The sequence below is a fragment of the Oncorhynchus kisutch genome, linkage group LG5 (assembly GCF_002021735.2).
Source record: "Oncorhynchus kisutch isolate 150728-3 linkage group LG5, Okis_V2, whole genome shotgun sequence".
Taxonomy (NCBI): Eukaryota; Metazoa; Chordata; class Actinopteri; order Salmoniformes; family Salmonidae; genus Oncorhynchus; species Oncorhynchus kisutch.
The window spans coordinates 4,327,507-4,348,636 of NC_034178.2; the positions used below are offsets into that span (position 1 = coordinate 4,327,507).

Consider the following 21,130-nt stretch of genomic DNA (forward strand, 5'->3'; position numbering starts at 1 on the left):
TATTTCTATTCAAATAGCTATTATTGCCATTTGTACAACACAATCTACATTTGCTGTGCACTATAAATGTATAGATTTGCATTAACAAAGAAAAACAACTTAACAGGGTACTAAAATACAGCCATCCACCCATTCTGCAGAAATTCATGACATTTCATGATTTAACAGTTATTGAAAAAAGAAATCAGGGAACAGGGGAACAAGACCTCACTAATAACAGCATATGAAACCAGGGGAACTCGACCTCACTAATTAACAGCATATGAAACCAGGGGAAGTAGCACTTCATATTTATTTTTCATAGAATTTAATTCAATGCATATTACATTCATACCATTATCCAAAATATACAACAAGGCAGAGGGGGCAGAGTTTGAGACTTCTATAAATATGTCTTTATTGATGTAGATTTTTTATTATCTTTTACATTTTGAACTCAAGTAGAGAGGAGAGGGGCCGCCTATTTTGTCACCTAGTTCATTCATGGTAAAAAAAAAAAGGTCCGTAGGCACCAGTCGAACTGCGCTGACAGGGGGGGATGGGTGGTGGTGATGTCAGAGAGGGAGGAGCTTTTTAAAAGGACCATAAAATAACTGCATTCAAGAAAAGAGAAAACACTGACACGGTCGTATTATTCAGACGTCTAAAACTTCTGGTAAGAATGCCTCCCCTCTCCCCTCTTCTAATTCAGGCCTTTGGCGCACAGCTCCCCTTGATCCGTGATAGATATAAAGAGTTCAGCAAACTAGCCTCCATGTTGGCAACCAACGTGTCATAACAATAAGGTTCTCATTTGCATTCTCGGTGGAATGTCATTCTCCTTGCGACTTCCGGTGCCAACATGGCACCCACGCAAACTTGTCAAACCCAGTTTGCTGAATTCTGTAGATCTGTGGTTCCAGTGAGGCCTGACCCAGCTTTCTCCACTCCCCACTCGCCCCCTCTCCAGTCTCACCCCAGCCTGAACACCAGAGTGATTACAGGGGGCAGGACTCCAGCAGCAGACAGATGTGGAGGGTGAGAGAGAGAACGGCAAAATGAAAAACAAAACTCAAGATGATTCCAAACAACAGGCACGTTGGAATAGTGTGTGTTGATGCTGTCTAAACTGTCACTGTTAACAACAGCGGGAAATAGTTTGGTTTCTCACAGAAAAACACTGTTTCCCCTCTAAAAATACACTCCCCCACCCACCAGGGGGGAGGGGATGGGGGAGAGGGGGAAAGTGGGACACTGCACTGCTCCCACCATTTATGGGTGTATGCATATGTGGGTGTGATGAACAAGTGTGTGTGTGTGTATCTTTGATCAGGTGTCACATGATCAGTGGTGTGTGTGTTTGTGTGTAGGTGTGCTGCGGCCGCCTGAAGACATGAAGGTGTGTGCCCGTTCTTCCGTTCAGATGATTTCAAAAGTCTTCTTGAGCTCCATGATGAGCTGCCAGTCAGATTTGCCCATCTCGTCTCTGAACCAGTTCTTCAGGGCATCGATGGACGCTCTGGTGATCTGGAGAACAAACAAAAGACCACATTCAGAACTCCGAAGTCTCCCCATTCTCATGATGGTCCACTACTTCTAGTACAGAACCCACTGTTGTTAGAGTTTGGGTACCTGCTGTCGGTACAATGTAACAGTGAGTACTTACTACATCGGATACACTGTGTTGACCTGAAAACCCACCACACGGTAATTTGAACATTGAAAAGAAAAGTGTTGCCTTTCTCCTCTCTGTGAATGTACCTTGCTGACGAGGATGTCGGTGGCCTCAAAGTGTCGGCCGAACATCTTGGGTGCCTCTCCGGGGATCGGTTCGATCTTTATACAGATCTCCTGGCCCTTCTTGGCACTGTCCACCATCTTGTGGTTGATCTCAATGCTGGTCACGATGCCAATGTCCACAAACTGACAGGGAGGAAGTGAGTCAGATAATATTATTACACCTGTTTCTACATCCTACAAAGATAGAAACAGGTCCCACAAACATGCACTGCACTCTACATATACACACACACTCACCCCCTTGCTGGGCACACAGAGTGGGGTTCCCTGTCTGAGGACCCCAGCCTCCACGTTGACTCCCATGACTATGGGGTCTCTAGAGTTGAAGATGAACTGAGGCAGGATCTTCAGCTTAGTGGGGAACACAGCAACGTGTCTGTGGAAAATGACAGAGAAAACGACTGTTACTACACCACAAACCTACTGTCCTGTCTGGAAACTTAGCCCAGGCATACCCCACACCTTCTGTCCTGTCTAGAAACCTAGCCCAGACATACCCCACACCTACTGTCCTGTCTGGAAACCTAGCCCAGACATACACCACGCTTACTGTCCTGTCTAGAAACCTAGCCCAGGCATACCCCACACTTACTGTCTTGTCTGGAAACCTGAACCAGGCATACCCCACGCCTACTGTCCTGTCTGAAAACCTAGCCCAGACATACCCCACGCTTACTGTCTTGTCTGGAAACCTGAACCAGGCATACCCCACGCCTACTGTCCTGTCTGGAAACCTGAACCAGGCATACCCCACGCCTACTGTCCTGTCTGGAAACCTAGCACAGACATACCCCACGCCTACTGTCCTGTCTGGAAACCTGAACCAGGCATACCCCACACCTACTGTCCTGTCTGGAAACCTAGCCCACGCATACCCCACACCTACTGTCCTGTCTGGAAACCTAGCCTAGGCATACCCCACGCCTACTGTCCTGTCTGGAAACCTAGCCCACGCATACCCCACACCTACTGTCCTGTCTGGAAACCTAGCCCACGCATACCCCACACCTACTGTCCTGTCTGGAAACCTAGCCTAGGCATACCCCACGCCTACTGTCCTGTCTGGAAACCTGAACCAGGCATACCCTAGCCTAGGCATACCCCACACCTACTGTCCTGTCTGGAAACCTAGCCCACGCATACCCCACACCTACTGTCCTGTCTGGAAACCTAGCCTAGGCATACCCCACGCCTACTGTCCTGTCTGGAAACCTGAACCAGGCATACCCTAGCCTAGGCATACCCCACACCTACTGTCCTGTCTGGAAACCTAGCCCACGCATACCCCACACCTACTGTCCTGTCTGGAAACCTAGCCCACGCATACCCCACACCTACTGTCCTGTCTGGAAACCTAGCCTAGGCATACCCCACACCTACTGTCCTGTCTGGAAACCTAGCCTAGGCATACCCCACGCCTACTGTCCTGTCTGGAAACCTGAACCAGGCATACCCTAGCCTAGGCATACCTCACACCTACTGTCCTGTCTGGAAACCTAGCCCACGCATACCCCACACCTACTGTCCTGTCTGGAAACCTAGCCTAGGCATACCCCACACCTACTGTCCTGTCTGGAAACCTAGCCTAGGCATACCCCACGCCTACTGTCCTGTCTGGAAACCTGAACCAGGCATACCCTAGCCTAGGCATACCTCACACCTACTGTCCTGTCTGGAAACCTAGCCCACGCATACCCCACACCTACTGTCCTGTCTGGAAACCTAGCCTAGGCATACCCCACACCTACTGTCCTGTCTGGAAACCTAGCCCACGCATACCCCACACCTACTGTCCTGTCTGGAAACCTAGCCCACGCATATCCCACACCTACTGTCCTGTCTGGAAACCTAGCCTAGGCATACCCCATGCCTACTGTCCTGTCTGGAAACCTAGCCCAGGCATACCCCACACCTACTGTCCTGTCTGGAAACCTAGCCTAGGCAGGACAGGTGTAGCCTTCCAATGGGCTGAGTGTGGATCACTTGTGCTATGGCCTATGACAGCAAAACAAAGTTATGGTTGGTATCATGTAGTGTGTGTGTGTGTTCACTTACTTGAACTCGTCCTGCTTGGCCTTCTTGTAGTCCTCTCTGTACTTGGTGAAGGCATCAAACAGGTGGTAGATGATCTCAGCGCTGAACACCCTGACCCCCAGACTATCAGCCATCTCCTGAGAGTCCCTCTCCACCTTCACATCAAACGCCAGGATCGTTGCATACCTAGAACAGGACAGCATTGATTTTTATTGTCCAGTTTACACAGATAGGATTAATGAGACAGTAACCAATCAAACAAATGTATGACAGGGTATAGAAAGGAGAGAAGACAGAAGAGGTCACACACTGTGGGTCATGTTCCAGCATAGTGGAAGCTTTCATCACATCTTTCTTGTGGACTGGACCGATGTTGATGCCAGCGTACTGTTGGAGGAGACGGAAAAACATCAACATTACAGCACAGTATCTCAATACTATATTGTAGTTTGATACAGTGTGTGTGTGTGTGATACTCACAGGCACTTTGGACACTCGTAGGAACTCGAGCAAGGCTTCCAGGGATCCGAGAGTGGAGGCCTGGACGTACACACCCTTCTCCTCCAGCTTGATGGAGTTCAGAGTCTGTTTCAGCTCCCGCACCAGCTCATCCTGCAGGGGGATCATAACGCAGAGGATCTCAATACACTGTGTGTGTGTGTGTGTGTGTGTGTGTGTGTGTGTGTGTGTGTGTGTGTGTGTGTGTTCTAGTAACTAACTCAGAGATGGAAAAAAAGACAAGGAGAGGAAGCAGGGAGCCATTCACAACTATTGACATGTAGCCATATGTGGCAGAGGGATCCAGTCTAACACTATTGAGACACAGCCCTGTTATCATACACAGCAGGGTTTCTTCAACTATGGATCGGGTTCCAAGTGGGTCGAGAATTATGAGAATACATCTATAATCCCACATTATTTCTTCTTAATTTGGGTGGTTGGAGGACGATTTGGGTCACAGGGTCAATTTCTCATTTGGGTCTCGAGCCGAACATTTTTAAGAACCTCTGATACACAGTACATTATAAACTGGGTGGTTCGAGCTCTGAATGCTGATTGGCCAAAAGCTGTGGTATATCAGACCATATACCCAGGGTATGACAAAACATTTATTTTTTACTGCTCTAATTACATTGGTAACCAGTTTATAATAGCAATAAGGCACCTCTAGGGTTTCTGGTATATTGCCAATATACCACGGCTAAGGCTGTATCCAGGCACTCTGCGTTGCATCTTGCTTAAGAACAGCCCTTAGCCGTGGTACATTGGCCATATACCACACCCACTCGGGCCTTATTGCTTAAATGTGCCAGTCTCACCCTGAGCACCGCCACCTCATCCTCCTTGTGGGCCACCAGCAGGGGGAGCCCTGCCAGGGTCTTCTCCAGATCTTTCCCCAGGATCTTCACTCCCTGGGCGGTACACACCTCCTTATGCTTCTCATACTGGTTCTAAAGAGGACAGGGGGTCAGATCATTCATTAATACTACCTACTGGTTCTAAAGAGGACAGGGGGTCAGATCATTCATTAATACTACCTACTGGTTCTAAAGAGGACAGGGGGTCAGATCATTCATTAATACTACCTACTGGTTCTAAAGAGGACAGGGGGTCAGATCATTCATTAATACTACCTACTGGTTCTAAAGAGGACAGGGGGTCAGATCATTCATTAATACTACCTACTGGTTCTAAAGAGGACAGGGGGTCAGATCATTCATTAATACTACACACTGATCATCATTATGGGGCCTATAGGTGCAGTGAAATGTGTTGTTTTACAGTGTCAGCCATAGTAGCATGGTGCCCCTTGCTCAAAGGCACAGACAGATTTGACACGTTGTCGGTTCGGGTATTTGAACCAGCGACTTTTCAGTTACTGGCCCAATGCTCTAACCGCTAGACTACCTGCTGCTAATTCTAACTTCCACCGTCAAATTATCACTTAGTCTGCCATTGACATCAGTGAATTATTTAGAGAAAATGAGACGTGGAAGTTAGGATGAACCCCTAGCCAAGTCATGGACAGCATGACATTCCTGTTGAAATCAGGTCAGAACTGTCTGCTGCTCCTACAAGTGCTCTTTAATAAAGAAAGGCCCAACATATCATTTCCTCCATACCTTGACCCTGAGCTCCTTCATGGGTGGAGGCAGCAGCAGCCCCCTGATCTGGGTGACGATGGGTCCCTCCACCCCCGGGACGATGACAGTCATGCCCTCCCGGAGAACCCCGTTGATCAGGATCACGTCTATAGTGGTGCCCATACCAGGCAGGGCTTTCACCTGACCATGGACAGGGACACATGTTGAGTTTAATACAACATTAAGTGTTAGATGACGCAATGGTAATGACACCAATGTAACGGTAATGACGCAACAGTAATGACACTGACGTAACGGTAGTGCGACTGGTGTAACAGAAATTACCCTAAAATAACAGCAATCTAACCGTGACAACAACAGGGAGGATCATTCCTCCTCATCCCCATAAACTGTAACAGTAATGTAGTAATTGTCCCTCACCTCCATGACCTGAGCCCTGAGCTCATCGCAGTGTGCCAGGCGTCGTGCCAGCATGGTCTGGGTGAGCTCCACCAGCAGAGCGATCAGGTTGCCCATGCCGTCCCCGGAGTGGGCCGAGGTGGGCACCAGAGACACAAAGGTCCTCGGGTCCTTGTTCTCATGGAAGAGGGCTGCGTTCAGACCCTGTACGAATACACAATCAAATCAAAGTTCATTGGTCGCATACGCAGATTTGTAGATGTTAAGATGCAGTGAAATGCTTATGTTTCTAGCTCAACCAGTGAAGTCCTGTCTAACACAATAACAACATACGAATTAAATGCAGAAATATCAGAACGAGCAATGTCAGAGACCAGAATATAAATATATATATATATACACATATAATAGTGTGTATAGACAGTATATCAACAGAAAAGGTGTGTACAGCAGTAGTGATATAGGATGAATCTTGACTAGAATACAGTATATACATATGAAGTGTGTAAAACAGTAGGTAAACATCATTAAAGTGACTAGTGTTCCATGTCTATGTACATAAGGCAGCAGTCTCTAAGGTGCGGGGTCCCTCAGGGTTCACACAATAGGTGCATCGCAATAGTGAATAGTGCTGTCAACTACAAAACTCTTTCCCCCTCCGTTGTTTATATAGTTAGTGACCTGCTGGGCGAACTCAACGATGACAGCTTTGGCCCTCTCGTCAAACTCATCCTTGGTGTTCTTCTTCTGCTTCTTCAGTGTGGCCACCACGTCTGTGTCCGGACTCTTCTTCCAGTCGTACAGACGGTCAATCTGGAGTAGACATAGAAATGGAACGAATAGAAGGGACAAAAATACATGTCACATGGATGGGCAACTAATTAACTACTTGTGAAAAAAAAAAAAACTTCCGCAAGCTATTGTAACCTGGTAGCTTTATTCCCAGTGAATTGTGGGCCATTGAGTGCCTTTAATACATGCAAGTCCTGTTGGGGAATAATCAGAATTAGTTGGTAAGATGTTTTATATTCATCATATGTTTGTAAGTTACTTCTCATCAGAATGTGTTTGTATAATACTGTGGCCGGGTTGCAGTATCTGTTAAGACTAAGTTATTTGGGCCGGAGAGAGGGGAGAGGTCAAACGTGTATCTCTTGGCTCCACAATGTCTGTGTGCCAGTCAGTGTGTCTCTGTGATCTTGTCAAGATAGGATGGATTTGATATATGGTTGTTGATATGGAGGATTTGTTTATGGTTCTGAGTTTGAGAAAATAACATAGTTTAGGAGACAAAGCTGAACGATGAATTATGCCGATGCTGTCTTATCCTGTGTGTGTCTTTGCTATAAAGGATCTCAGTTGAAATGTGGAAGGGACTCTCAGAGAATTCATTGATAGACACTGAATTGATCTGAGAGTCACAGGGTTGTGATAGAGCTCATATAGTTATCACAAAGTTCATCTTTAATTAACTCTGACTTGTGTGTGGTTTGCTCTCATGATTTGGTAAATAGAGGACATTTACACGACAGTCCTCTACTAGACATCTATCCATCTAACTATCTATCCATCTAACTATCTATCCATCTAACTATCCATCCCAGAGGTAAGCTATAAGCATGTCTGACCAGGCAGACTGACCTTGTTAAGTGCTACAATGAAGGGACACTTCTTCTCCTTGAGCAGGTTGATGGACTCCAGGGTCTGAGGCTCCAGGCCGTGCATGATGTCCACCACCAGGATGGCTATGTCACACAGAGAGCTGCCCCGGTTCCTCAGGTTACTGGACACACAGACAGACGGAGCGAGACGCAGTCAGGACAAACACATTTAGGGCAGTGGACACACATTTTTCTGAATGAGGGTTTACCTGAAAGACTCGTGGCCTGGGGTGTCGATGATCAGCATTCCTGGGATTTTAATGGCCTCGTTGTTGAACTGAAGAGGAAACAATGAAATGATTAATGAGCCATTAGATACCAACTATCTATTCAAATCCAATGCCATACATACACTGAGTGTACAAAATATTAGGAACACCTGCTCTTTCCATGACAGACTGACCAGGTGAATCCAGGTGACAGCTATGATCCCTTATTGATGTCACTTGTTAAATCCAATTCAATGGCCAGCATTGGCCAGCATTCCTGTGGAACGCTTTTGACACTGTAGAGTCCATGCCACGACAAATTGAGACTCTTCTGAGGGCAAAAGGGGGTACAACTCAATATTAGGAAGGTGTTCCTAATGTTTAGTACACTCAGTGTACGGTCACTGCTCAGTGTACGGTCACTGCTCAGTGTACGGTCACTGCTCAGTGTACGGTCACTGTTCAGTGTATGACTGGGTCTGAGCTGAAGGGAGAGGAGCAGCAGTACTCACGTTCTTCACCATCTTGGTCTGCTCTACGATGGCCTCCAGCGGTACGTTAGTGGCTCCGATCTGTTGGGTGATCCCTCCTGCCTCTCCGTCCTGTACGTGTGTATGCCTCAGCTTGTCCAGGATCTTGGTCTTGCCTGTGTCTACGTGGCCCAGTACACAGACGACGGGTGAGCGGAGCTTGTCCAGGTTTATGTTCTTTATGTTCTCTGCTCGCCGTTTCTACACAGGAGGAGCACAGAGGGAACAACATTACACTTCCCTACCGTTTAACAATGTTGATAGGATGTGTGTTTGTGAGTAAATGTGTGAGACTACCTCAATACGCTTCTTGGCCTTGTCGTAGATCCGCTCCTCTTTAGTGCGATCGTCATCGGAGTCGCTGTCACTACTGGACTCTGAGCTCTCCTTCCCTCCCTTCCTCTTAGTGGCTGGGGCCTGCTGCGTTGTGTGAGGCTGACTCTCCTTCTCTTCCTCCTCACTCTCCTCCTCTTCGTCATCCTCTTCCTCCTCGTCCTCTTCCTCGTCGTCCTCCTCTTCCTCCGGCTGTGACGAGGGTTTCTGTTGGGGCTGCTTTGGCGTCTCTGGCTTCACCTCAATGTGGACCGTCTTCAGCTCTGTAGAGGGAGAAGAGACGTTATGTGAGGTGTAAGCCACCAAGCCATTGGGAGATATTGCCATATTGCTAAAAACCTAAAGTCTGTCCTGTCTTACCTTTGTCCTGATCGATGGTCTCAGCGATAGCCTCCCAGTCATCAACTGCAGACTCAGCTTTCTGCTCTACCTCTGGGGGGAGGGACAGGAAGACATGACACAAAATGTGACTGAGGCAATGAAAGTTGTCTGGCGTTACACCCAGATCTGGACAACAAGCGGAGGACATTAAGGAAGGCTCCGTCTCCAAGATCTATGGTCCATTTTACCTGCTGGTACTTCGGGAGTTTCCACGGCCATCGGTGAGATGACTGGCTCTGCCATCTCCGACGTGGGTGACATGACCTCTGAGATCTCTGACCGGGGAAGAGGAGGAATGAGGGACGAGGCACAAACAAATAGATAGATGACTTTGCAGTTGGACATGTATTTGATGTGGATTGGAAGAGGCTGTTACCTTCAGGGGTCTGTGCTTGTTGGGGCTTCTTTTTCCTCTTGTCTCCGTACACTGGCTTCTTCTTTGGCACTGAGTCGTCTTTGGATGGCACTTCAATACCCTGGGCCTTCAGGAGTTCAAGTGTGGCCTCAGCCCTGGCCCGGGCCTCTTTCTGGGCTTTGGTCAGCAGTTTGCCCTCCTTCTTCAGCCTCTCCTTCCTGTCTTTCTCCTTCTGTTTCTTCTTCTCCTTGCGCTCCTGTTCCAGACGCTCCTGTAGGTGTTACATTGAAGAGGTCAGTTGGTAAGAGGTCAGTGTGTGTGTGTTTATACAGTGTGTGTGTGTGCTTAACCTGCTCCAGTCTTTGAGCCTCCTGCTCTTCCAGGCGACGCAGGTTCTCCTCTTCCTCCTTCTTGGCGCGCTCCTCTTCCTCCTTCATGTGAGCCAGAGCCTCCTGCATGGCTTTCACTGTGGCCTTGCTGGGTCCCTTCTTCTTCTCCTCTTTCTCTTTCTCCTTGTCCCCTTTCTTCTTCTTCTTGTCTTTCTTGCCCTTCTTGTCTACCCCTTCCTCTTCTGAAGTAACAAAAATACCCCAGACATAAATCAGTCATATTGCATGTACCTACACAGTAACGCCACTTAACTCCTTTGAAAACATTACCATTGGGTTCATTCATTGTTTCCACCACCACATAGGCAGCTAATGGGTACAGAATTAAGATGAGTAGACTTCTACTATTGTAACTGCATGCAACTACACATTAACCTGTTGAGTGTAGGGTGCAGTATTTTGATGTTTGGATGAAAAACATACCCAAATGAAACTGCCTATTTCTCAGGCCCAGAAGCTAGAATATGCATATAATTGTCAGATTTAGATAGAAAACACTCTAAAGTTTCCAAAACTGTCAAAATATTGTCTGTGAGTATAACGGAACTGATATTGCAGGCGAAAACCTGAGCAAAATCCAACCAGGAAGTGCCTCTTATTTTGAAAGCTTCCTGTTCCATTGCATGCCTTCCCTCCATTTAAAGGGATATCAACCAGATTCCTTTCCCTATGGCTTCCACATGGTTTGAACAGTCTTTAGACATAGTTTCAGCCTTTTATTCTGAAAAATTAGTGAGAACGATCACATCGCGTCAGTGGATGGCTGGATGCCAGCAGAGTTTTTCATCCGCAACAGCTTGGAGCAGACATTTTATCTCGCTCTCTCCTATTGAAAAAGCTACGGTCAGGTTGAAATATTATCAATTATTTATTGTAAAAACAACCTGAGGATTGATTATAAAAAACATTTGACATGTTTCTACGAACTTTACGGATACTATTTGGAATTTTCGTCTGCCCGTCATGACCTGCACGAGCCTGTGGATTTCTGAACAAAACGTGCCAACCAAATGGAGGTTTTTGGATATAAAAATTATCTTTATCGAACAAAAGGAACATTTATTGTGTAACTGGGAGTCTCTGGGAGTGCAAACATCCGAATATCATCAAAGGTAAGCGATTCATTTTTATTGCTTTTCTGACTTTCGTGACCAATCTACTTTGCTGCTAGCTGTTTGTAATGTTTTGTCTGCTGAGACAGATGTCCTCACATAAACGCTTGGTTTGCTTTCGCTGTAAAGCTTTTTTGAAATCTGACAAACTAGGTGGATTAACAACAAGCTAAGCTGTGTTTTGCTATATTGCACTTGTGATTTCATGAAAATGTAATATTTTTAGTAATTTAATTTGAATTTGGCGCTCTGACGAAAATGATCCCGCTAACGGGATGGGTGCGTCAAGAAGTTAACAACACGTGTATTAGTATGTATTATGGATCCCCATTAGCTGCTCTTCCTGGGGTCCAGCAAAATTAAGGCATGTAACAAGCTACCTTGAAGCAGAAATCTGTTATTTTCCTTCTCTTACCATTAATTGCTTCAGGCACCTCATCGGCAGCTAATGGGTACAGATAAGCATTTACACATTCTTAAAACGAATGTAATTCCTACATGGCATATGGGCAACTCATTGTAAAGTGTTGCCGTTTAGGCTGTGGAATGGATACAATATAAACCAATTGTAAATCTCACCCTCTCCTTGAGGATCAGCCCCTTCATGATCTTCAATCTCTGCTGCTGCCTCTGTCTCTGCTGCTGGGGTTGGGGCTGCTGCTGGGGTTGGGGCCGCTGCTGGGGCCACCGCTGGCTCACTCTTCTTCACTACCTCTTTCTCTTTCTTAGGCACTGCTGCAACCTCAATACTCCCCTCTTTCTCCTCCTCCTTCTCCTTCTGCTTCTTCAGCTTAGCCCTGTCCTCCTCTTTCTTCTTGCGGTCTCTCTCTTTCTTCTCGGCCTTCTTCTGAGCTGCCGTCTTCATCTTGAAGGTTCCCTCCTCCTCTTCCTCTTCTTCACTGTCTGCCTTGGCTTTGCCCTTCTTCTTCTTGCCTTTCTTTCCAGCCTGCGATGCGTCCACCGAGTCGTCATCATCTGAATCATCCTCCCCTCCCCCCTCTCCTTTCCTCGCACCCCCATCGTCATCCTCCTCTTCCTCGTCCGAGGCCTCCTTGCGGCCTCCCTTCTTCCCTGCCTTGGGTTTCCTCCGGGTCCGTGAGGCGTCGTCCTCCGAGTCTGAGCCAGTAGCAGCAGCAGCAGCCGGGGCAGCAGACGTCTTCTTGTCCTTCTGCTTGTCTTCGTCTTCCACGTCACCCGTACCCGAAACCTCTTCGTCGTCCCTGTCGTCATCCTCCAGGCTGGCTCGCTTGCCCTTCCGCGTCTTCTTCTTCTCCGCTTTGGTGGGCGGCGGGGGCTCGGCGGCACTCTCCGGCTCGTCTGTGGCGTCTGGTTTCTGTGGATTGCGGAAGTGATGAGTACTCCATAGAAGCATGTGCTTTGCCAGACAGGGTCATTACATAAGCAGATTAGCATTGGGCTATAGCCTGGTATAAACTCATTACATATGCAGATTAGCATTGGGCTATTAGCCTGGTGCAGGGTCATTACATAAGCAGATTAGCATTGGGCTATAGCCTGGTATAAACTCATTACATATGCAGATTAGCATTGGGCTATTAGCCTGGTGCAGGGTCATTACATAAGCAGATTAGCATTGGGCTATTAGCCCAGGGTTTCCGGTTAGAAAATGTGGCACCAGACATGACTGGTCCCATAGGACTATGCATTGGGTGCATACCCTGACTAGGCGTCCACCCACGTGCCCAGAATAACAGTCATCACATTTAGATTATGGTAATTCATTTTAACAGAACAGTCAACAGTCAAGTCAAGGATGCAGTGACCTGTGTCCTTCTTACCGCGCACATTGAAGATGTTAGAATATCTGTCCACATGAAGTTTTCCTCAGCCAACAAGACGAGTGACGAGCAGCAAATATAGGAAGCGCGTTTCAAGTTTGGGGAAGCTATTTTTCCCAGGAAAAATGCACCTTTATAATAAAGCATTCCATGAATCATCGCATTAGCAGACTTACAGTGGGGCAAAAAAGTATTTAGTCAGCCACCAATTGTGCAAGTTCTCCCACTTAAAAAGATGAGAGAGGCCTGTAATTTTCATCATAGGTACACTTCAACTATGACAGACAAAATGAGAGAAAAAAATCCAGAAAATCACATTGTAGGATTTTTTATGAATTTATTTGCAAATTATGGGGGAAAATAAGTATTTGGTCAATAACAAAAGTTTCTCAATACTTTGCTATATACCCTTTGTTGGCAATGACAGATGTCAAACATTTTCTGTAAGTCTTCAAAAGGTTTTCACACACTGTTGCTGGTATTTTGGCCCATTCCTCCATGCAGATCTCCTCTAGAGCAGTGATGTTTTGGGGCTGTTGCTGGGCAACATGGACTTTCAACTCCCTCCAAAGATTTTCTGTGGGATTGAGATCTGGAGACTGGCTAGGCCACTCTAGGACCTTGAAATGCTTCTTACGAAGCCACTCCTTTGTTGCCCGGGCGGTGTGTTTGGGATCATTGTCATGTTGAAAGACCCAGCCACGTTTCATCTGCAATGCCCTTGCTGATGGAAGGAGGTTTTCACTCAAAATCTCACGATACATGACCCCATTCATTCTTTCCTTTACACGGATCAGTCGTCCTGGTCCCTTTGAAAAAAAACCAGCCCCAAAGCATGATGTTTCCACCCCCATGCTTCACAGTAGGTATGGTGTTCTTTGGATGCAACTCAGCATTCTTTGTCCTCCAAACACGACGAGTTGAGTTTTTACCAAAAAGTTCTATTTTGGTTTCATCTGACCATATGACATTCTCCCAATCTTCTTCTGGATCATCCAAATGCTCTCTAGCAAACTTCAGACGGGACTGGACATGTACTGGCTTAAGCAGGGGGACACGTCTGGCACTGCAGGATTTGAGTCCCTGGCGGCGTAGTGTGTTACTGATGGTAGGCTTTGCTACTTTGGTCCCAGCTCTCTGCAGGTCATTCACTAGGTCCCTTCGTGTGGTTCTGGGATTTTTGCTCACCGTTCTTGTGATCATTTTGACCCCACGGGGTGAGATCTTGCGTGGAGCCCCAGATCGAGGGAGATTATCAGTGGTCTTGTATGTCTTCCATTTCCTAATAATAACTCCCACACTTGATTTCTTCAAACCAACCTGCTTACCTATTGCAGATACAGTCTTCCCAGCCTGGTGCAGGTCTACAATTTTGTTTCTGGTGTCCTTTGACAGCTCTTTGGTCTTGGCCATAGTGGAGTTTGGAGTGTGACTGTTTGAGATTGTGGACTGGTGTCTTTTATACTGATAACAAGTTCAAACAGGTGCCATTAATACAGGTAACGAGTGGAGGACAGAGGAGCCTCTTAAATAAGAAGTTACAGGTCTGTGAGAGCCAGAAATCCTGCTTGTTTGTAGGTGACCAAATAATTATTTTCCACCATAATTTGCAAATAAATTCATAAAAAATCCTACAATGTGATTTTCTGGATTTTTTTTCTTCTCATTTTGTCTGTCATAGTTGAAGTGTACCTATGATGAAAATTACAGGCCTCTCATCTTTTTAAGTGGGAGAACTTGCACAATTGGTGGCTGACTAAATACTTTTTTTGCCCCACTGTAAATAAGATAACCTACTATTCTTAAGGAGTAAATCGGACAGTCAACATTTTGATTAATAATATAACTCAATCACTGTTCGCAAAAAAGACTGTTCAATGCGGAGCTCGTATAGAGTAGAGGCCTCGTCTATATCAGATACGTTTTTTTCTTTCTGTGCACAAAAAAAAAACTTGGCCTTTTATAAAAACATATTTCATGCAATTCTACTACACTTTATATGACTGCAGACATTAGCAGAATCTTTTTTTAAATGACAAATGACAGGGTAGCCTACTCTGCTGACACAGATCAATAAAACAACGTTGTCCATAGAATAGGTCTACCAGAAGGGGTGACAGAATATGAAATTATAGTCCAGAAAACAAACTATTAAGTGACACTGACACGACAATGATCAAGAGTGAATATGGGCAAAGCACACTCAACGGGGATATGGCCGATGTCTCTGCTGGTGCCAATAAGATAGGCTATAGGCCTACTGTTGTTCGCTCAATTGAGTCTTTTCATTGTCTTCTCTTTACAGCAATAGCCATGCATCTTTCCAAACCATGTTTTCCCATGATTGAATTTGGTAATATTCCGATAAGCCTGGCTGCGCCTCTTTTCATTGACAGTTATAACTCAACAATAATCTATTTGGCATTTGCCACGTGTGCTGCCTTTCCTTATTTCTTTCTGTATAGACAGGAGTAGGCTAATTAGGGTATAGCATTTTAAATGTACTTAGGGAAACCATAGCATTCCCTAGCCTTATCACTGTGCATGAGCCTGTCAATCTACTATCCCCCATAGTAGAAAACTTGACCTATTCTATTGGTCAGTTTGTTGAGATGGAAAGAGCCCAGACAGACTCTGGGACAGTTGTAGGACGATAGATCCCAAATTCATACAACCAGTAGGCCTCGGATACATAAAACATACTTTAAAAAGCAACGAGTCGGACGCAACAGATCAGAACATTTAGTTTAAATGTTTAAAAAATATTATTTTTTAAGATTATTAAGTCAGCAATGTACACAAGGCAGTAGGCGGGAATGTGCATTTGGCTACCGGACAATGAAAGACAGTTGATAACCAATAGAAAATAAGAGAAATAGTCTACTGGTTTCAATGGCATATGGAAGTCTGTATAAAATATTTGCCTCCACGTATATGGTGGGATTCTGCCTAGTCTACTTTGAAGCAAGGTAAAACACGCCTCATAATATGTCGTAAAACGTTGAGGGTTCAAACAATTAAGTAGCTATATGTTTTCAAAATGCATACTGCCTCCAGCTCAATGCAAAGGGATGTGTGACGCCTGTGATGAAGCCTGCCTTCCATTTCCTGCGCATTTGAATGACGAATGGGAAGCACGCTTCAATTACCAGTAGAGAAATAAAAAAATAGCAGGTATTTTTAATCGTGGCCACAAAAATGTTTTCAACCCACGATTGAATTTACAATTGTTGTGTAATGATTGGGCTTATAAAAGCTCTGTCTGACAGATTTTCCTGGTTTAAGGCTCAGTATCTGTATGCTGTGCACATGTGATTAAGAAGATACATAACGAATATACACAAGCGGCAATTTAATTACACAAAATTATGCTAATTAACCTATAGAAAGAATAAGCATGAACGGTCAAATGTATTTACATTAATTGGTATTTCCGCCAATGGGCTAAAATGCATTATCCGCTTTTCTCATTTATTTCTTTAAGCCGGCTATTACTGGTAAACGGAAACCCTATTATAACCTGGTATAAGGTCATTACATATGCAGATTAGCATTGGGCTATAGCCTGGTATAAGGTCATTACATATGCAGATTAGCATTGGGCTATAGCCTGGTATAAGGTCATTACATATGCAGTTTAGAATGGTCTATAGCCTGGTATAAGGTCATTACATATGCAGATTAGCATTGGGCTATAGCCTGGTATAAAGTCATTGCATATGGAGATTAGCATATGGCTACACTTCACCTTGCTGCCTTTAGCTCCTGTGGTTTCAAGAGACAGTTCCTCCAGCTCCTTCAGGATGTCGTCTTCACTGTTAAAGATCAAATCATTATGATCAATACACAGTAGGCTGCAAAGTCCAAGGCAAGTGTAGAAATATTTCCCTCCAACAGTTGGTTCTTACTTCCTTAGTTATTTTAAAATGGAGCGTTCATTACTGTCGAAGAGAGAGAAATAAAGACTTACTCAAAATCATCTTTCTTTTTGTCTTTCTTCTTCTTGGCCTTTCCTTTACCTTGCTCCTTGGAGGCTCCCGCTCCTTCGATTTCTGCTGCTAGGGCGTCAAGGTCGTTGCCACCGTCTTTGGCACTGAAACAAGTCATGCAAATCACATATGATGCACATTACACATGGTAAAAGACAGCATTATCAAGCATAGCTGGGAACCACATGCTTCTTTCTCCATGCAGATTTCTGCCATATGCTATGTTACAAAAAATGCAGGTTTACAGGCTGACTACACCGCTCTCGTCGCGTGAGCGAGCATGCAAAATAAATGTAGAAATCTATGTTATTCAATTATTGCGCCAACGAGCGTCTGCGTTGCCAAGGGATAAAATAGAAGTAAGTTCTATTTGTGACGCAGATCGCGCTGCAACTCCTGCCTCCCCCATATCCTCATTGGTAAATAGAAGCAGGTACCCACGTGCCATCTCCTCATTGGTTATACCCACGTGGGTGACTGAAAGACAAATGAGGTCAGTGGCGGTAATGCACCTAATTTATGAAAGTTGCCAATCGCATTATAAAGTCAAGAGAAGAAAAGGCCTAGAAGGAGGAAAGATGACTAGAAACGATTCAGTTGACCGTTTTATGTGTAGATTAATTGGCGGAGTAGAAAACCTTGTGCATTTCAGGTAAAATACCAGCTGAATGTTTACATCCCAGGACAAATTAGCTAGCAACAGCAAGCTAGCTGAAAAGGACTAATTAGATAGCATGGGCAAGCTAGCTGAAAAGGACTAATTAGATAGCATGGGCAAGCTAGCTGAAAAGGACTAATTAGATAGCATGGGCAAGCTAGCTTGCTAGCTAAATTGCCATAAATGTTTCATGCTTTCTGTCCCCAAATTAATATAATTGGTTCAGAGTTTGTTTTGATATTTTAACCTTTGTGTCGTGATCGCGTTTGGTGTGGGGGGCCAAATGCACGATGGCACACGCGCGTAGCCGGTTTGGGTTCCGTGTTAGCAGCAAAATGATACAAAATAGCAATGAATGTGTGGTATTTCAAATATTTGCAGCCTTGATCCAATTAGCACATTTCACGCAAATATGATTTTCATATCCAGTCCAACAAAAAGACAGACCCAGTCAGTCAGTCAGTCCGACAAAAGACAGACCCAGTCAGTCAGTCATTCCGACCAAAGACAGACCCAGTCAGTCATTCCGACCAAAGACAGACCCAGTCAGTCATTCCGACCAAAGACAGACCCAGTCAGTCATTCCGACCAAAGACAGACCCAGTCAGTCATTCCGACCAAAGACAGACCCAGTCAGTCATTCCGACCAAAGACAGACCCAGTCAGTCATTCCGACCAAAGACAGACCCAGTCAGTCATTCCGACCAAAGACAGACCCAGTCAGTCATTCCGACCAAAGACAGACCCAGTCAGTCATTCCGACCAAAGACAGACCCAGTCAGTCATTCCGACCAAAGACAGACCCAGTCAGTCATTCCGACCAAGACAGACCCAGTCAGTCATTCCGACCAAAGACAGACCCAGTCAGTCATTCCGACCAAAGACAGACCCAGTCAGTCATTCCGACCAAAGACAGACCCAGTCAGTCATTCCGATCAAAGACAGACCCAGTCAGTCATTCCGACCAAAGACAGACCCAGTCAGTCATTCCGACCAAAGACAGACCCAGTCAGTCATTCCGACCAAAGACAGACCCAGTCAGTCATTCCGACCAAAGACAGACCCAGTCAGTCATTCCGACCAAAGACAGACCCAGTCAGTCATTCCGACCAAGACAGACCCAGTCAGTCAGACCCAGTCAGTCACAGGACACTAAAAATTCTGTCAACAGAAAACGTTTTCTGTTGACAGATTTGAAGGCTTTACTGCAGTCCTAAAATGACTCGCTGGTGGCCACAAATCAACCCTGCCAGTGGGAAGTGTGCATCCAACAAGAACAACAACACCACCACCTGAATGGCAGCTGCACACTTGACACTGTTACGCCTTCAGTCCCAAAAAATGCAATAACTAATTCTAGACCTTCAGTCTTATGTCAGACGGGTGAAAATGAAAACCAAACATGAAAGACAAACAACTTCAGTCCCTAACCTGTAATGACCATTATGATCATCTCAACTACTAACCATCCACAACAACCTTACCTGAAGCAGCACATGGATCTTTGAGACTAAAAGCCCTACGTTTGCTCAGCCTCAGACTTTATACAGAGGGTGAGGCTAGCCTCCTTGCATGCCTGTTGCATCAGCAGTGGAAAGCACCTCTATGTTAGAATGAACAGGGCCCAACCCCGGGTGAAACACACAGGGTGCACAGTGCACACACTCTTGCCTCTGGGTAATAAAATCATGAAGAAGCAGCTGATACACAGAATGTTGATGGAGTTATCCTGTTCTATCAATGTTATTCCTTTCACTTATTTACCTGTAATAACTACTATGAATATTGCTTATATACACGTGCCTTTAGGGTTAGGGGCTAGTGGTTGTTTCTGGACCAGACCTGTAATAGTTGTTGGTTATGGGGAACAGAGGACCATAGTTAAACAAGCTTTAATATCCTTCCGCCATTGCTGTTCAGCGCCATCTTTAGCCCTGGCCTGGTATCATCTTGACCTCACAGCAGTTGACTGGACAGGCTGCAGATCAGCAGTATACAGTACAGGGGGTGAGAGCTCACCATCACGGCAGGTTAGTCAATATATATCCCTCAATAATCAACTTAAATGCCAGCACCACTTAGCCTACTGTCGCTCTGTCTATTATCTGTCAAGGCTCATTCCCCAGTCAAAAGCAGACACCTGGTCTTGACTTACAAAGGGTGGATAAGAGTGCCTATTTCAAGTAGCGAGTGTAGATTTGTGCACTTGGCAGACAAGCATCCGTTGTAGGGCTATGTCATAATGAGACGTGAGTCAGTGTCAATTGACATCTCTATTCAGGAATGTATCAATTTATGAACAACAACATTGGTTAAGACTTTTGGTCGTAAAGCCTCATACTTGGCAATGGAAATAGTATATATATTCTAACCATTGAGATCAGTATACTGCTTTATTCTGAAGCACCCCCCCAAACCGGGGACAACAACAAATCTCTAACTGGGGTATCAATCGCAAATGACCATGTTTACTCACACGGGGAAACAGCCATTGGATGGATACTCAAGCCATAGAGGCGACAGTTGGGACAATGAATGAGGGCCCTTTCTGACAGCACAATGAAAAGGGATGATGTTGCAGGCATGGGGCATAGCCAGGCTGGAGGTCCTCACTTGTGTTGTCAGTGACTCAAAGATTAAGCAATAGTTCGCTGACAATGTCCTCCTAGAATTGCATCATGTATAGCTAGTTATCTGCGTTTCCCTATTAGTGGACGAGCAAGCTAGCTAAGTTAGATAGCTCACGAGCTAATGGAAATTAACTTCATTATGTGACTGCATGGAGTCTGGCTAGCTGGTAGTGGGATGCCAATGTAGCTGCATAACATATGCTAGCTAATAGCGAGAATAATAGGTTTCATGTCTCTGTTGTTCAGCATCAAGTGTGTTTATACAAGATATAAATTGGTTAATTCATTGTCAATATGAAAGGTAGAAAACAAGTGCGCGAGGATAACGTTAGCTTTTGAATAAGCCCGAGACGGGAGGCCTAGCCAAGGCAATCTGCCGCCACATGAAACTCATGGCTTCAGTATCATGCTAATGCTAGCCAGCTCAGCCTGTCCGACTAACGCTAACCGTTATAGTCATAGAAGTCTGTTGCATACATCACAACTTTTTCAAATCGTGTGACACACTGGCCACACTATCATGTACCTGTCATCGCCTGACTTTTTCTGTTTCTTCCCCATTCTCCTTGTTTTTATTTTTATCCACAATGTTCAGCCTCGTTGTTCGCCGATACAGCACATATGGTTGGTCCAATGGGGGTTGTTCACACATCCTGCGCAGTTGCAGAGCGTTTTCTATTGCCTGTACTGAAGTGAAGGGCATCTTCACTGCGCAAACTGCGCAGGTATAATGGAGTAACACATTATTAATAGTATTAGTATTGTGA

The 21,130-nt window shown here is 45.4% G+C and overlaps 1 protein-coding gene across 1 annotated transcript; it reads right to left on the bottom strand.

Annotated features, from left to right (window-relative positions):
• Positions 1–273: 273 nt before the first annotated feature.
• LOC109882397 (eukaryotic translation initiation factor 5B) lies at positions 274–21,039 on the bottom strand. Its single transcript, XM_031824169.1, has 22 exons — positions 20,890–21,039; positions 17,057–17,179; positions 16,835–16,901; positions 11,867–12,620; positions 10,137–10,357; positions 9,808–10,057; positions 9,620–9,706; positions 9,411–9,482; positions 9,015–9,313; positions 8,700–8,918; positions 8,188–8,255; positions 7,959–8,100; positions 6,999–7,130; positions 6,339–6,521; positions 5,937–6,098; positions 5,133–5,264; positions 4,294–4,425; positions 4,124–4,200; positions 3,835–3,999; positions 2,017–2,155; positions 1,741–1,902; positions 274–1,506 (listed from the first exon to the last, which is right to left on the bottom strand). The coding sequence occupies exons 1-22, from the start codon at positions 20,922–20,924 to the stop codon at positions 1,399–1,401; spliced, it is 3,729 nt and encodes a 1,242-aa protein (XP_031680029.1). The 5' UTR covers positions 20,925–21,039; the 3' UTR covers positions 274–1,398.
• Between the last annotated feature and the right edge of the window lie 91 nt (positions 21,040–21,130).